At 41.2% G+C, this 16,025-nt stretch overlaps 1 protein-coding gene across 3 annotated transcripts in view; it reads right to left on the bottom strand.

Annotated features, from left to right (window-relative positions):
- Window positions 1-16,025, bottom strand: part of PLD1 (phospholipase D1) — a 261,073-nt gene that overhangs the window by 7,327 nt on the left and 237,721 nt on the right. For all 3 annotated transcript variants that reach the window (XM_027875838.1, XM_027875839.1, XM_027875836.1), the window contains one exon: window positions 5,076-5,229. In XM_027875838.1, coding sequence (XP_027731639.1) covers window positions 5,076-5,229 — 154 coding nt within the window. The remainder of the gene's footprint in view (window positions 1-5,075; window positions 5,230-16,025) is intronic.

Below are 16,025 nucleotides of genomic sequence, written 5' to 3'. Positions count from 1 at the left end.
AAGAAAGAAAGAAAGAAAGAAAGAAAGAAAGAAAGAAAGAAAGAAAGGAGGGAAGGAAGGAAGGAAGGAAGAAAGAAAGAAAGAAAGGAAGGAAAGAAAGGGAACAAAAAGCAAATAACAAAAACAAAAAAGAAAGAAAGAAATCCTCATTTTTTTCTTTCCTTTTTTTCTTTCTTTCGAGGAAAAAAAAAGTAACCTTTAAGAGCAAGGAGTCTAAAGTAAGCAGAAGCAGGAGAATAAAATACACCAACACCACACATCATTAGTGCAAAGAACCCTAAAAGGCAGCAGTGATCCATTGGTGATGGAAGAAGAAGTGATGAAACACGTTTCTCTCCTATTAGTAGAGAGATGGGGGACTTATGGGTGTGGAATGGTAGTATAGGTGCAGATTCAATTGTTAAATCAGTCAGTTTTAACTGGTTTTTCTTTGTCACAAGGGAATGTTCAGTGTGTGTGTGTGTGTGTGTGTGTGTGTGTGTGTATCAGGAAATAGCTGATATCAAAAAAGTAATTGATAACATTTTTAATGCTGTTGACATTTTTAATGATTTGTAATGAGACCTACTGATTTCCCACTATGGATGAATGGGAAGCTTAGAGAGCTTGCTGGGAAGGTGGCAGATGGCACTACATTGGGAAGAAATCTCTGAGGATACTGGATACACTACCTTGGGGAACAGGATCAAAAATTATAACAACCTTGATAAGATGAAAGAGTCACAAACACATGAGGAAATTCTAGTTCAGTGTTGTATTCTTAGTTCAGGGGGAATTAGCAGGGTGACTGGCTGTGTTTAAGTAGGGTTGGTAATGACCTAGAGGTCTCTGGGTAATAATGACAACATGCATCGACAATATAGTGTTGTTATTTTTAAAATTAGCACAACATTAGAATTTCTAAGTGGTATCTAGCTGGTATGGTGCATAGAGGCCTGGCCCTCAAATCAGAAAGAAGCAAGACTATTTGGCTAACTTAAGAGTGGGTTTTCAAGAACGCATTTTTGTGTTAATGAACTCAACCATGTGTTAATCCTTTGGATTTGGGCAGGTTTCTCTCACCAATCTGCATCAATAAATGACATGCTGAATGACGACGATGTCAATGAAAAGATCACTAGGGAAGCTCCGATTAAGTGAAAACCAAGAATGGGTGAGGAGCGCACTTCTCTTTTCTTGGCTGAGAAGTGGAAGATTACTAGGGATGAATGCTGTATGTACTATCAGATGGTTTCCAGGTAGTGAGTATTTTCACTGAATTGTTTTTCTTTGTTATAAAAGAAGGTCCAGTTTGGACGGGGAACGGGGGAGTAATTTCTGAAATGACTTTGGTATAAAACCAAAGGCACCGATAAAATTTATTAAAGAAAAAATTCCCACAGTCTGCCAAAGTGGGAAGAGCAAAGAGTAGTGATCTAGTTGGAATGATTGAAGGAGAGTATATAATAGACACAGGCCTTTTTGGAAAAGAGATATGGGGAATCACAGGTTAAGAGCTTGAAGGGGCTTGAGAATTCTCCCAATGCAACCTCCTCATTTTCTAGAGAGAGTGACTAGAGTTGGGTAGGGACTTGGCCAGGACCCCCAAAATTGCAAATAGACAGAGCCAAGTCAAACCCAGGATCTCTGACTCCAAAGCCATGCTGAAAGAATGAGCAAAGCAAGAGAGATAAAGGCACCCCAGCTATAAGGAAGGAGTCTGTACTACTGGAGAAAAGTGTAACAACTGGAGAGGTCACAAGATCAGAGATGGCCAGTAGGTCCAGTGGAGAAATATGTGGCCTCGTGCTGGCCTTGGAGTAAGAAAACTTCATTTTAGGTCCTGGCTCTTCCATGTAGGAGACATGTGACCTTGGGTAGGTCACTGAAACACCCTTACTTTTTGTCTTACCTGTAAAGTGGGAATTAGAACCCTGGTATTACGTTTCTGTTATTTACAAGACAAAGTAGGCTTTCGAAGGCTAGCAAAGCACTGTGCTTACAAATTCCAATATTGTACTAATTTTAAAACCAACAGCACTGTATTGTTGATGTAAGTTTTCATTATTACCCAGAGACCTTTAGGTCATTTCCAAATCTACTTAAACATGGCCAATTACCCTGCTAAGTACCCCTAAACCAAGAAGACAACATTCAACTTGAATGCTGTATACTCTTTGCCCTTATCAAAGTTTTATACTTCTGTCTTCTTCAGATCCATTTGCCTTGAAGCACCTGTATTACCTCAGCTGAGCTCTATGGAAGAAAGAGAGAGCAGAACAAAGGCTCACCTGAATGGGGGCCCCTCTGATGGTAGCACCAACAATCCTAAGCATTCTTCCAAATAAATGTGCTTTAGGACAAATGGACCCCAAAGGCCTTGGTGCAGTTTATATCTGGTATCTGGTATTCAGCTGTTTCAGTCGTGTCTGACTCTGGGGTTTTCTTGGCAGAGATATTGGAGTGGTTTGCCATTTCCTTCTCCAGTTCATTTTTACACATAAGGAAACTGAGGCAAACAGGACTAAGTGACTTGCCCAGGGTCACACAGCTAGTAAGTTTCTGAGGCCAGATTTGAATTCAGGAAGATGGGTCTTCCTGACTCCAGACCCGGTGCTCTACCCACTGTGCCACCTAGCTGCCCACATACTCGGTATAGGCAAAGCATTCTGTGAATGTAGGTGGTATTACATCTGTCAGTTGCTGTTGTTTCATCATTGTTATCATTCTTGTTATTTTCGGCAACGTCATCCTTGCTGAGAAGCTACCATTTGTGGGAAATACATTGGACTCTGTACCTCATGTTACAAGAACAATCACTTGGTAGAAAAACTAGGGCCATGGAAAAATTGGGATGCAAAGAATGATTTTGATATCGTCTGTTTCTCATTTCTTTCATAAAAAAGGATGCCGCTCTTGTTTTTCATCACATTAAATGTTACATTTTAAAATCAATACATATTGTAAGAGAAGAATTTTGTTTGAATAATTTTCAGCCCTTAATGAACGTTTCACATGCATGCTTGATTATTCATCAGAGTGAACTATTGTCACGGAGTCTATTTAGCGTCACGTTCTGATGGAAATGTGTCTTCCTGCCTGTTCAAAATTGGCCCAGATGGAAGGGGGTTTGCGGTTGGGCTTGTAAGTGAGAAATAGCTGCGTTTGGGGCCACATGGCTTATCTTTGGGAACAGTTCTCATTCAAAATTAGAAATTGACTGCCACAATGCAGCAGCAGCCTTGTTCTCTAATACATTATCTATGTTTTGCAACATGGCATAGTGAAAAGCCAGTCCCGGAATGATTCCATTCTTCAAATGCGGGGAAGAGAATGTGTAGGTATCCATAGTCCAAGATAGGATGTGTATGTGTGTGTGTATGCATGGATGTGTGCATGTGCATGTACGTGTGTGGTTATTTGTGAAAAGCTGGCCTCTGTGTATTTTTCTGTAGGTGGACCACATGCTAGATGGACCAAATTAGAAAAAATATAAAACAAACAAACAAAAAAAAGTTGAGAGCTCAGCCTACTTTGAAGGAGGTGTAGGGGTGGCAAACAGGTGAAATCACCAGTGATAATGGCAGTGAATAAGATGCTGGAGCACACTGGAAGATATTGAAGAGAAGTTTAAACTTTGAAAACTGAATTTCATGAATTAGACAATAGAGACAATAGAAGTCCTTCTTCCTTGAATGGGACAAAAACAACAGGGCTCACGGTCTTGTGGGTTGTGATTGGTCATTTCCATTTGCACAAGGTTGATGGGCTCCTTTGCTTGCCTAGCTGCAGGTGAACCAGTTTCCAAATATGGACCTTGACAAGGGCTGGAGCATAGTATTGACTTCTCCAGCCATGCCTGTGCAATGACTTTTCCCCAAAGAGCCCACATCACTTTCACTTAGATTTAGTACAATGAGATGAGGACTGCACATCTTGGATTATAAGCAGCTTTTCCACTTGCCATGTTCTTTTCAACCTCTATTTTCTGCATTTCAACATGTCATAATTCTACCCACAGGGCCCAGAATAGCCATATGGCCCAAAGGGTGACAGCATGGTTCTAGAATCAAATAGCTGAGTTAAAGGAGTCTATTCTATTTTCCTTTACAAATCCTCTGTTAGAGATGGGGAAACTGAGGCATAGAGAAGCTAAACAATTAAAATCATACAGTCAGAGGATGGAGTCAAGATTTATCCCCATCCTACTGCTCTTTCTATTAGACCGTCTTGCTTCCTGTTGAAATCCCATCCATCAGGTCAGGTCAAAATGTCACCTCTTCCATGATGCCTTCTCTGATTGCCTCCTCCTCAGCTCTCAACAATCAGCAATGATCTTTCTCCCTTGGACTCCATGTACTGCTTTGTTTTTCAGCTCTCCAACGCTCCCCTGTGTACCATAGACACTCCTTTCCTAGGCTTCCACGTCCCCATACAGTACGTGTGATCTCTCCCTATTAGAATATAAGCTACTTGAGGGTAGGAAATGTCTCACTCTTGCATTTGTATTCCAATGCTGAGCCCAGCGCCCTAGTCATAGTAGGTACAGTGATAAATGCTTTTTCATTATTCTTTTCTTTTTCATTCATTTCATTCTTTCATTCTAATGCATTCCTCATGTATTATAGTGATATGCTTATGTGTTTTAACTCCTTACTAGGCTATAAGCAACCTGGAGGCTGTTACTTCTTTATTTCAACTTTCTATCTTTCCCAGTGCCTATTATGGTATCTACACACAGAAGGCATCTAATAAATACTTGTTGGCTGAAATTTGATGAATTGGCTTCTTTGCGTAGACAGATTCATGTGCCCAGATCACAATTGAAAACAAAATCAAATTCAATTAAATCCAACACTGTTTCCATTCTCATGAAAGTGGGAATGTTGCCTGCTCAGAAACACCTGAAAGCTTAACCCTGATAACCTAATAGCTGAAGCTATCTTAGCCATGTTTTGAGAAACTAGATCAGAGCCCCTCTGGAAAACATCTGTTTCTGGAATCATAAGACTCAATTCACAGAAAATCATTTGAGGAACGTGGGCAGCCTTGAGCTATAGACATCCTCAAGCTACACCTCCGGGTGATATTATTACCTGAAGCATTGCAGCCGCAATCCTTGGGCAAATTTCCCTGCCTGGTAGTTTTCTCCATTCATCACAGAGGGGACAGTCTCAGTGTCCTGCACAATGACCGCCATTTCACTATCACGCTTTCCCAGCATGCTCCTGTCATTTATATTTGCAGATCCTGGGGAAAAACAGAAATGAAAATGTTTTCTCTCAACCTTAAAACCCCACAACTTTTACCACTTAAAACACCATCCTTTTACATGGCAATTATCTGATTTTTTTTAAGCCATGGAAGATTAAGAACCTTTAATGGATTTTTTTTAGTGCATGGTTAAATTCAGATATGTTGATGAAAGTCATAATCCTGTTCAGTCCCAAGAACACATTATGGAGTGAAAAGAATGCTGGATTTGGAGTCCAATGACCTGGGTTTGAATCCCGGCTGTTTATTGGGTACTATTAAAAGGTCACCTCTCAATATGGACTTCCTTTCTCCACACCCTGGCTTCCTCTGTGAAATGATGGCATTGGATGGGATGACCTCCAAGTGCCTTGTCTACTCCTCGTCTCTTCTGTGAATTGCTGCCTACTGGTACGCTCCATTCTAGTAGCATGGATCCAAAGCTTCTGTCTTTGTATCCCTAGCACATTGCACAGTGCCTGGCATACAGTAGGCACTCAATAAATGTTTATGGAATTAAATTAATTGACATTCAAAACTTTTTGGAGGGGTAGGGGGATGAGGGCAGGGGTAAGTGCTAGGGATACAAACAACAAGTGAGATAGTCCTGTTCTTACTAGCTGTGTGACCTTGGGCAAGTCATTTCACCCTGTTTGCCTCAGTTTCCTCATCTGTAAAATGACCTGGAGAAGGAAATGGCAAACCACTCCAGTATCTTTGCCAAGAAAACCCCAAATGTGGTCACGAAGAGTCAGACAGGACTGAAACAAATGAACAACAAAAATATACAACATGTTCACAGGTGGATAAATACAGGATAATCTGTTATACTTAGTAGACTATAAAATCCTTGAGGTCAAGGGTGATTTTGTTTTTGTGTTTGAATGCTTAGCACTTGATGCAGGGTCTTGGGATTTTTTAGACTGGATTTGTGCTTTTAGAGTGAGGAATTCCTGGTGGTGGAAAATTCCTCCCCTGACATGCCTTCTCTATGAGGAGAACAGGACTATCTCACTTGCTGTTTGTATCCCTAGCACTTATCCCTGCCCTCATTCCCCCCCACCCCTCCAAAAAAGTTTTGAATGTCAACTAATTTAATTCCATAAACATTTATTAAGTGCCTACTGTATGCCAGGCACTGTGCAATGTGCTAGGAATACAAAGACAGAAGCTTTGGATCCATGCTACTAGAATGGAGGGTACCAGTAGGCAGCAATTCACAGAAGAGACGAGGAGTAGACAAGGCACTTGGAGATCATCCCATCCAATGCCATCATTTCACAGAGGAAGCTAGGGTGTGGAGAAAGGAAATCCGTATTGAGAGGTGACCTTTTAATAGAACCCAAGGTGGAGGGGAGGGGTAAGAAGAAGGGAATGGAGGGGAGATGAGACAGAGAAAGAGGGGGAGAGGGAGATGGGGGATGAAGGAGGAGAAGGAGGAGGAAGAGAGAGGAGAGAGAGGGGGAGAAAAGGGGGAAGGAAAGAGAGGGAAGGAGAAAGAGATTGAGAGTCTCTGGGTTTTAAGCAAAAGCAGAAATAAAACTATCTGAGCCCCTGGACTAGAGACAACAGAATCTCAGAAGTAATAAAAAGAGAGTTTAGTGAGACCATCACCTAACTGCAGCTTTTTCTGAAGCAATCAGAAGAACTGAAAGAACCTGAAAAGGGTTGGCTTTGGGGAGAAGACAACATGGGCTGCTTTTCAAAGCATCCTGCATCAGTCACACAATCCCTTTTATGCCGTTATTTTTGACCACTGCAGTAGCCAAAGACTTTTCTGTTTGAAGAGCTCTCGAGAGTGGCTGCCTGAGAAAGGGGAAGTAATTTTCTTTATCCCCTGGGCTTCCTCCTCATAGGCACACCTGCTTAATACAAAGCATTCTCTCCCAGATCAAGTAATCATCAGGCAATAATGGCATTTACCACCAACAAATACTTGGAATGGTTTGGGGTGAGTGAAACCTCTTGCATTCCAAAATTCATCCCAGCAACAGCAGCTTACCTGGGTTACAGCTCACATCATGTATGGGGGAGATGCTACAGGCCTAGAGCTCCAGATGGGTTTTTAAGCAAAGCTTCCGCAGGATACAAAAGGCAAAAATAATTCTGTTGCTCCAGGGGTACCTTGGATCACCCAATGAGGCCCTGAGGGAGATTCAGCCTGTCGTCGTTTTTTTTTGCCATCTCTCAGCCTGACTCCTGAGTTACCCAGATGCATGAGCCAGTCAGAGCTTGGGGTCCACTTAAATGGCATAAGAGATGACTATAGAAGAGACTTACAGTTATAGAGTAAAGCGAGGACTATTGGAAATTAATTCAGAAGTAGATGTCATTCAACAGACCCTTGGGCTGTGAGTCAGCCATGTGTCACCCTAGAACCCAGATTTCTTATTACCAGGGATGTGGCAGTCTCCATCAATAAAGCAACAAGGAAAACATGGTGACAGCCACTGTGGGGCTGAAGGACCTCTGGGGAAGAGGAGTTCTCCTACCCCAAAGGACTACTGGTTGGAAAACCAGTGACTTTGAAGTGAGAGGACCTGGGTTCAAATCTTTCCTCTGATACTTACCAACGGTGTGACTTTGGGTAGGTCACTGGGACCCAGTGATTTCATCTGTTCTAAATCTATGACCCCATGATCCCTCTTGATAGCTCTTTGGACAGCATTGCATAATCAATCAGCAAGCATTTATTAAGCACGGGCTATGTTCTAGGCACTGTAAACATCTCCAAGAGAGGCAGGGGATCAGGGAGAACCTGGGGCACAAGAGACATCATATTTTTTTTTCCTGGGTGGAAGGTTGCAGAAGCCAAGAGAAGGTAATTTCTGGTAAACACAAACTCAAGCAAAAACCATACACAAAACTCAAGGCAGGAATACGTGACAATAGCTAATGACCTTAGCTCCACAGTTATCCTCCAAACTCCCAAGTGTTGTTTCCCGATAACTTTGTCCTTGAGTTCTAGAGGGCATTTCATATCACTATTTTTAGCTTTGATTACTTTCTCTGAAAACTGCCTGTTCATATCCCTTGCCCAACTAGTGCCGTTCCCTATTCTCCTTCTATCTCTGTTCCAGCATTTGTTTCTGAGCTTAATTCTAGGTGTTTCCTTTGCTCTGCCACATACTAGGTGGAGACTGTGAAAAGTACTGGACATGGAAGTCAGAAGCACCCAGGGTCCAATCTTGCCTCGGAAACTCGCTGGTTGAGTGGTTCTAGGCAAGTCCCTTAACTTGTCAGTACCTCAGTTTCCTCACTTTCAAAATAGAGGGAGGGTTTGAACTCAATCAATGGCCTCTAAGGTTCCTTCCAGCATCAAATCTGTGATTAGATCCTCACAGCCTTAGTCACCTAAACACATTTTTTCTTATGTGTTAAATAATAGCTGTAGTCAGTAATATACACAGCAACTAAATTCTAAGTTCTAGGACTAGATTCTAGGAATCTGTTTTCTGTGGCTTGGTGTCTACAGGAAGTATAACCTAGAGTCAGTGAGGGGGGTATTGGAAATAGCATTGGATTTGAAGCCAAATGCCCTGGTTTCAAATTCCAACTCTGTCTCTTACTTCCTATGTGACCTCCTTTACTCTGGGCTTCAATTGAGGGGATTGGACTAGAATGAGGTTTCTTAACCTTTTTTATGTCATGGACCCCTTTAATAGTATGGTGAAACCTATGGGTTCCTCAAAAATCATATTTTTTAAATTATTGAGGGAAATACCAAATTTCAGTTAGAAGTTTTAGTGAAGATATATATATATACATATGTGTATATATATATATATATATATATACATATGTATATATATATATATTTTTTTCCTACATCTAAGTTGACAGACATTCTGAAATCTATTGATGCTGTGGGCATCAATGGACTCCAAGGTAAGATCCCCTTGACTTAGTGGCCTCCAAGGTATTTTTTAAGCTCGATCTAAATCCTATCAACTGTCAGTAATTTATCAGAATACATTTTGTCAAAAGCGATGGAAGTCTGCTAGGCCCACAACCTTGGGCCAACCTTTTTTTCCCCTTGACACATTAGGATTAGTGAAAATTTTGAAATTAGAATTAATGTGGAGGTGTTCTGTTGGTTTTCCAAAACATAACTAAGCTAATTCAGTTTTCAGATTTAATATAATGATTCCAAGAAAATCAAATTCTTGTTTTCCTGGGAGAAGGAGGAGCACCATGTTTATTTTCCTCTGCTATGCTCCTGGAAAACTAAGGCATGCCTCTCCATCCATGTCAGGAGGCAACACTGCAGGTAGCTGGCAGTCAGTCCTGATTCTCCCAGTGACTGTGTGATTTTGAACACATCACAACCTCCCGCGCTGCTGTTTCATCCATGTGATACTCACATGTGAGAACAAAAGGAAATAATGAACTCCCAATTATGTGATCATTTGTTATCACCACTGTAGTGCAGTATGACATAATACTCTCAAGCAGACTTTCGGGAAGAGAGGAAGGCTTTATAAGATGACAAAATGGAGGTTGTGGAGACATATTGAAGTGCTGGATTTCAGAGATGGAAGGGAGCCAATCTCCTCCAGCCCACCCTGGAAAAAGAATCCCCACTACAGCATATTCAACAAATAATCATCCAGCCTCTTCTTAAAAACTTCCAGAGAAGGGGAACACATCACCTCTTGAGAAGGACCATGTCACATTTGTACTACACAAATTGTTAGGAAGCTTTTTTTTTTAAAAAAAATTAAATCAAACTAATATTTTCCCCTTTGCATGGTCTTGTGGATACGAGGGTATTAGACTTGGTTTCAAGACACTTACTAGCTCTACGACCCTGGACAAGACATTTAAGCACTCTGTAACTTAGTTTCCCCATCTGAAAAATGAGGGTTTAGACCCTATGTTAGGTCGTTTCCAACTCTACATCTTTGGCCCTATAATTCTACCCACTGATCATAGTTCTGCTCTCTGGGGTCAAACAGAGCATCTCCAATACTCTTTGGAAACAACGATGCTCCCTCAAAGTTTTCTCTGTTCTAGAATGAAAATCCTGAGTTCTTACAAGGCATCTGAGATCCTTACAAGGCATAAAATAGAGGTTTCACTCCTTTCTATGTCCTTCCTAACATGGAGAATGTTGGTCTTCTAAGGCAGTGTGGTACAGTTGGGGGTGGGGGTTGGCGATGGCTCTGAAGGTAGAGGCTCTGGGTCCAATCCCTGACTCAGCCATTTGCTAACCATGTGACCTTGAACAAAACCCTTAACCTCTGTGGGCAAGAGATATGAAATGAGGGGGTTGGGCCAAATGACCTTCAAGTATGTCTCCCTGTCTAAATTTATGATCTGATGACCCCTTTATTTACGGTGGATGCTACGCTCAGAAGCATTCCTCCAACAGAATATAAGGTTAACGAGGGCTGAGAACGTCTCATTTTTCCTCTGTATTCCCAGGATCGAACACAGCGCCTGTCAACAATCATGCTTAATTAATACTTGATGAATGAATGAATAATAATAAATAGCACTTATATAGCACTTTAAGGTTGGTAAAGCACTTCACAAATATTATCTCATCTCATCCTCACAATAAACCTGAGAGGTAGGTGCTATTATTATCCCTATTTTATAGATAGAGAAAATGAAGCAGACGGAGGTCAGCTAAGTGACTTGCCCAGAGTCACACAGCCAGTAAATATCTGAGGCTGGATTTGAACTCAGGTCTTCTTGATTCTGAGGCAGGTAGGTGGTACAGTGGATAAAGCCCCAGACCTTGAGTCAGGAAGACTCATCTTCTTGAATTCAAATCAGGCCTCAGACACTTACTAGCTGTTTTACCCTGGGCAAGTCAATTAACCCTGTTTGCCTCAGTTTCCTCAACTGTAAAATGAGCTAGAGAAGGAAATGGAAACCAGTCCAGTATCTTTGCCATAAAAACCTCTAATGGGGTCATGAAGAATTGGTCATGACTAAAATGATTATAAAACAACAACTACTTCCTGACTCTGGGGTCCAAAGTTTTATCCTAGCAGCCTCACTAGGTGAATGAACAAATGAATGAATGTTGTGCCTGGTTGCTGGAAACTAAAAATGACCACATGCAGCTCAAGATCTGTAGTATGGCTGCAGAAAAAAAAAATGCTGCCTCAGTGCACTAAATTACTCAAAACTTATCAATGGGCTGGGTTCCAAAAGTCCATTGGTAAATCCATCATTTGGGCCTGGAGACAGGCTTCACCATTACACGCCTGGTGAGCTCTGTTGGCCAACCCGTGAAAGCCAATGGTCTCCAAAACGTACCTGAACTCAGGACTAACTAGGGTTGGGTGGCAGGTGATAGGGTAGCAAGAGGATTTGGTATCAGAGAATTTGGGTTTAAATCCTGGCTCTGACATTTACCGCCTTATGATCTTTGGCAAGTGGTTTAACCTCTTGGGGCTTCAGTTCCTCATCTATAAAATGAAGATATTGAACCAGATGACCTCTAACTTCCCTTTCATCTCTAAGGCTATAATCCTCTGGTTATGTCCTCTCCTCTTTATCTCAATGCTCTTTAGACCATTTCTATGGGACTGTGCAACAGCACCACTCACTCCTGGTCCATGCAAGTCAATGGAAGCATTATGTTACAGAAGAGATGTGCCTTACCCATAGGATAGGAAGCACTTAATCCATATTCATCGAGTTACATGGAATGTGAAGAAATGTGGTGCCACAAATTTTCAGTGAAGTTGACAAATGCCAAACCATTAGGAGGTGCTGGGTTGGATTGGGTCTGCTCAAAATTAAAATAAGATATTGATGTGTAGAAATGCCAACCAAATGTTAACTGGGTCTCTTTGTTAATGGGGTATATTAGATTTTGGAGGCCTCATCTGTTTTCTAGGAAAATCATGGAATATCAGAGTTAGAAGGAAGCTTACATAGCCCAACCCCTATCTGAACAACAATCAAGTGAGATAATATACATGCAAATACCTGGTAAATTTGAAGGTGCTTTCTCTCCCTCACCCTCTTTCTCTCTTTCCTCTCAGCTATACATGCATACATATATATATATATATATATGCATGCATACATATATTATATGTGTGTATATATGTATATATAAATACATGAATACATACACCCATACATGTCTAACAGGTCGTCATGTGGTCTCTGCATGAAGACCTCCAATGCCAGGGAGGATCACTACCTCCTAAGGCCACCCATTCCACTCTTGGACAACTGTCTTTGTTTGGAAGATTTTCCTAATGGCAAAGCAAACTTTGCCTCTTTGCAACTTTCACCTAATAAGGTAATAGTTCACTTGGTGCATATAACGTGATTAACAGTGCAATCTCCATGGTGAGATGCACAGGGTTCGTGGTAAGCAGAGCTGCCTAGAATAATGGGTAATTAAAAGAGATCACTGGAATGAGAAGACAAATTCTTTTATTTATTTATTTATTTATTTTTAGTGAGGCAATCGGGGTTAAGTGACTTGCCCAGGGTCATAGTGTCAAGTGTCTGAGGCCAGATTTGAACTCAGGTTCTCCTGACTCCAGGGCTGGTGTTCTGTCCACTGCACCACCTAGCTGCCCCAAATTCTTTATTTTTGAGAGTCAGTGTGGTGAAGTGAAAATTTGAATCCTGGTATGGTGAATGGCAATCTGTGTGACCTTGGACCAGTCATTGCATTTCTCTAATAACTGACATGTCTATGGCACTTTAGGATTTGCAAAGTGATTTGTAGATAAATATATTATCCATTATCTTCACAATTATCCTGTGAGGTAGGTGCTATTTCCATGTTACAAATGGGGAAACTGAGGTTCAGAGAGATTCAATGACCATGTTGCACAGCGGTTAGAGAACTGGCCCTAGAATCAGGAAGACTTAGGTTTGAACTGTGATTCAGTTGCTAATTAGATAAGTCACTAGGGGTTATGCTAAGCCTCTTTGATCTTCAATTTCCTCATCTGTAAAATGGAAGTGATAGTAGTATCTCTCTCATGGGGCTGTTGTGAGGCTCAGATGGGAGCACTTAGCAAAACTGAAAAGTTCTATAGAAATATCAACTATTACTAATAGAATTTTTGCAATTTGAATTTGGAATTAAGCAAGAAAATTTTTCCTAATTGTCCATATTCTTTGGTCCAAAGATCCTCTCTGAAGCTTTATCCCAAATGGGCTAATGAAAGCAAGAAATACCTCAGTGGTACCAAAATACTTCACAATGATGTTATTTGTAATAGCAAATAAACTCTGTTCAACAACTCTTGCCTGTACAACGCACAGTACATGAATGTAAACAAATATTACTGTGCTGAATGGAGTAATAGCTAGCATTAATATAGCTTGTTAAGGTTTGCAAGGGGCAGGTCGGTGGTGCAATCAGCACCGAGCCTAGAGTTGGAAAGACTCATCTTTGTGAGTTCAAATCTAGCCTTAGACACTTACTAGCTGTGTGACCCTGGGCAAGTCATTTAACCCTGTTGGTCTCAGTTTCTTCATCTGTAAAGTGAGCTGGAGAAAGAAATGGCAAAACATTCCAGTATCTTTGCCAAGAAAATCCCCCGCAAGGAGCCATGAAGAATTGGACACAACTGAAAAGTCTGAGCACCAGGTTTGCAAAACTCTGTATGTATATGGTATCATTTGATCCCCACAACAACCCTGGGAGGTAGGTGATATTATTAATTATTATTATTATTATTATTATTATAACTCAGATTTTACAGATAAAGAATGGTAAGTATGAAGAATTCATAGAAACATGGGGAGACATAATAAATAACAAAGGGTAAAGAAATAGAACCTAAAAACTCAACAACAGTAACAATGAAGGCAACTCTGAAGTGAAAAGTAACTAGAAAATGGCGGACCACTTCAGTATCTTTGCCAAGAAAACCCCAAGTGGGGTCACAAAGAGCCAGAAATGACTGAAAATGATTCAACAATAGCAATGTACCAGGTTAATACCACACTAGAAAAATGAAAGAAAACCTCCTTCCTCCCTCCTCTTAAGAAGCTGTAAACTGACTTTTTCCAGGGAATGTACTGATGGAGTTTGTTGGCGAATGCATGTTGAGTCCAAACAAAACATAGCAAGAAATGAAAGAAATGGTAGCTTTGAACCTGACAAACCCTAAGGTCCATTCCAGCTCCAGCCTCTATGCTACACCCCTGGGCACCCTCCTTGTGAGAAAGGACAAAGAAAGATTTGGGGGCCCCCTTCAAATCTTATGACTTCATTTGGGAGCCGCTCCAAATCTATCCTGCCTCTTGCCACCATGCTCGAGAATTCAGCTACAGGCGTCTTTGACCTCTTTCAGATAAGGTCCTTAAATACTTCCCCACAGTCTGGAAAACTTTTGAAGACGCCTCTTCAGTCCCTGTCAAAATCTGACTTATCTGTTGCTATGTGAAAGAGGGCATCTGAAAATGTTGCCTTATATTCCTTCCTTCCAAAGGAGGCCAACAGAGTACCGTGGCTCCCCAGCAGTGTGTCCACTTACTCAGAGCCAGGCCTTTCTATTAAGATAAAAAAGAACAAAACACCTACAGTTTTTTTTTTTTTTCTGAGAAAGGAAATCATTTCTATGAGTCATGCTGTTCTTTGGGAGGAAAGCAAAAAAAAAAAAAAGCCAAACCTTTAAGTACCAGTAAATAATGGCCTGTTGAGACTCTAGGAACCAGATTTTCCTTGTCGTGAATGAAGAGTTGTTTTGTAAAACTTATCAATTCTGACTAATGCAAATGCGATTTGGCCTTTGGGGGTTCAGAGACCAAGTTTTTTCAAATGCTCCTCCTCTAATCTCTTTTAATTTTGGTTCTGCAGTTGAAATTTATTCTACATTTGGATATTATGTAAAACCAAGCAAACTGAGAGACAAAATGACCTTTAAATGACAAACATCCAGAACTGTCATTTTAGGACCTAGGTAGAGCCGAGCGGAATTAAAGACTTTTCTCTTGGCCAATTTTTTTTTTCCTTTTTAGTTTTGCCAGCAGTAACTGCTTTGCCCTCCCTGCTATCACTGCCAAGTTTAATCTAAAAATAAACCCGGGACTCAGGCTTTTGAGTAGTTAGCAAAGAGTGTCCTTGAGAGAAGTGAGAAAGAAGTTTCCTGTATGGCCAGAGAGTAGGTTATGTGAAGCCACGGGAGCTTCATTCCTGCATTCAAAAAGCATCTGATAAACACCTACTATGTGCCAGGCACAGTGTTAGGCATTGAGGATACAGAGACAAAAGTGAGAGACAATCCCTGGAACCACCTGTTACATTCCACTAGGAAGCAAACACCAAGCATTTATTAAGCACCTACTATGTGCCAAGCATAGTCCTAGGCACTGAGGATGCAGACATAAAAGTGAGACAATCCTTGGAACCACCTGTTACATTCCATTAGGTAAGAACAGATCTGGATTGTTTAGCGGTTGTGAGCTGGCATCTCCCTAGGAAGCCTGTCTGGAGTCGTTGAAGGACTTGGTCATGCCTTTTGGGCCTTGTATAGAACTGTTGAGATGATTGGAACCAAAGAGTTTTGGCAGTGGAAAGGAAAGGACTTTATAGTCCCTGAGGAAAAAAAAATTGATTGGAGAAGAAGCTTTGTTACTTATTTCCTCTTCCCACCCCCATCCCCACCTGGGCTGGAAAGGCCTCCTGAACTTCCTAGGGTACAGAAGATTTGGACTTTTAACTTGGTTTCTTAGATGAGAGTGTCTGTATCAGGGGTCAATGACAGATTGGATGAGATGAGGAAAAGTCATTCAAGGCTCTACATAGAGCTCCAGCAGAAGCCTGCACAAACCCAGGGGGAACTCCATATATC

This window comes from Vombatus ursinus, unplaced genomic scaffold, assembly GCF_900497805.2.
Source record: "Vombatus ursinus unplaced genomic scaffold, bare-nosed wombat genome assembly UNPS02014810.1, whole genome shotgun sequence".
Classification (NCBI taxonomy): Eukaryota; Metazoa; Chordata; class Mammalia; order Diprotodontia; family Vombatidae; genus Vombatus; species Vombatus ursinus.
The sequence above is the reverse complement of the archived record's forward strand: the minus strand, read 5'-3'. Positions and strand labels throughout refer to the sequence as shown.